Raw genomic sequence first — 1,287 nt, 5'->3', positions numbered from 1 at the left:
TGCATGTAAAGCTTTTTAATACTAAGCATATGTAGTACCTTCATGAGGCAGCTATAGGGTGGCACCTAACATGCCTTAGTTCTAGAGATCTGCTGTAAAATATTGTCCTGTGGTTAAAATACTGTATTGTATACATAAAATTTTATTAAGAGGTGCTAGGCCTAGTGGCACATGCCTACGATTATCCCAGTACTTGCACGATGGAGGCAGGGAAGATCATGAGTTCAAGACTAGCCTCTGCTCTATAGGAAATTTAAGACCAGACTGGGCTATGTGAGATACTGTCTTTTTAAAAATACACAAAATTTAAGGAAGAGTTAGATATGGACTGGAGAGATGGCTCAGCAGTTAAGAGCACTGGCTGTTCTTACAGAACACCCAGGTGCAGTTCCCAGCACCCACACGGTGGCTAACACTGTTTTTAACTCCAGTTCCAGGGGATCTGAAGCCCTCTTCTGGCCTCCATGAGTATTGCACTTACAAACAAGCAGGCAAAATATTCATTAAAAAAATAACTTTTTTTAAAAAAGAGGGGTTAGGTATGGTGACACATGCCCGTACTCTCAAGAGGGTTTGACAGGAGTTTTGAAATCTGAGGCCAGATTAACCTTATAACAAGACTGTCTCAAAAACCAAAAATGGCTGGGCCTGGTGGTACATGACTTTAATTCCAGCACTTGAGGCAGAGGCAGGCAGATCTCTGTGAGTTTGAGGGCAGCCTGGTCTATGTAGTGGGTTTCAGACCAGCCAGGGCTATGCAGTGAGACCTTATCTCAAAAAAAAAAAAAAGTCTGTGTGGGGGTAGGGGGGAGTTCTCATGATCCATGGTACACAGGTGGCCTCAAACTCACCGTGGAGCCTGGACCAGCCTCAAGCACGCACTCTTCTTGTCTCCGCCTCTGTGTGCTGGATTATAGGCCGTAGCACCACGCCTGGCTTTCTGAAATTTAAAAAAAATACATTAACAAAAGTTTGAATTAAATTGTGCTTTGAGCCCTTAAATATTAGTACAAGAATTTTTACACTGAAATAACTCATCACATGAGTATATAGTGGATTTTGAAGGAGTCTAGTGCCATTTCTACTATATAACTATAAAAGTGAAATAATCATACTTTTTTACAAACTCATTTTCAGATGTATAATGACTCAAAGTCAAATGAAACATTTTTCCTTCTCTCCGCAGGCATGGGAAACAGTGAGACGGGAGTACATGGAGGACCCCACTGTCGTTTCTTCATACAGGCAAAAGCTGATTAGCTATTTCACCTCACAGCTAAGGTATCA

At 41.6% G+C, this 1,287-nt stretch overlaps 1 protein-coding gene across 1 annotated transcript in view; it reads left to right on the top strand.

The window, feature by feature from the left end:
* The window catches only part of LOC103733792 (nephrocystin-3-like), a 52,467-nt gene that overhangs the window by 38,573 nt on the left and 12,607 nt on the right, over positions 1-1,287 (top strand). Inside the window, 1 exon segment of the mRNA XM_029563364.1 lies at positions 1,187-1,281. Within this exon segment, the coding sequence (XP_029419224.1) occupies positions 1,187-1,281 (95 nt within the window).

Source organism: Nannospalax galili, unplaced genomic scaffold (assembly GCF_000622305.1).
Source record: "Nannospalax galili isolate Female #2095 unplaced genomic scaffold, S.galili_v1.0 scaffold3296, whole genome shotgun sequence".
NCBI classification, from domain to species: Eukaryota; Metazoa; Chordata; class Mammalia; order Rodentia; family Spalacidae; genus Nannospalax; species Nannospalax galili.
This window is presented reverse-complemented; position numbering and strand designations above follow the sequence as displayed.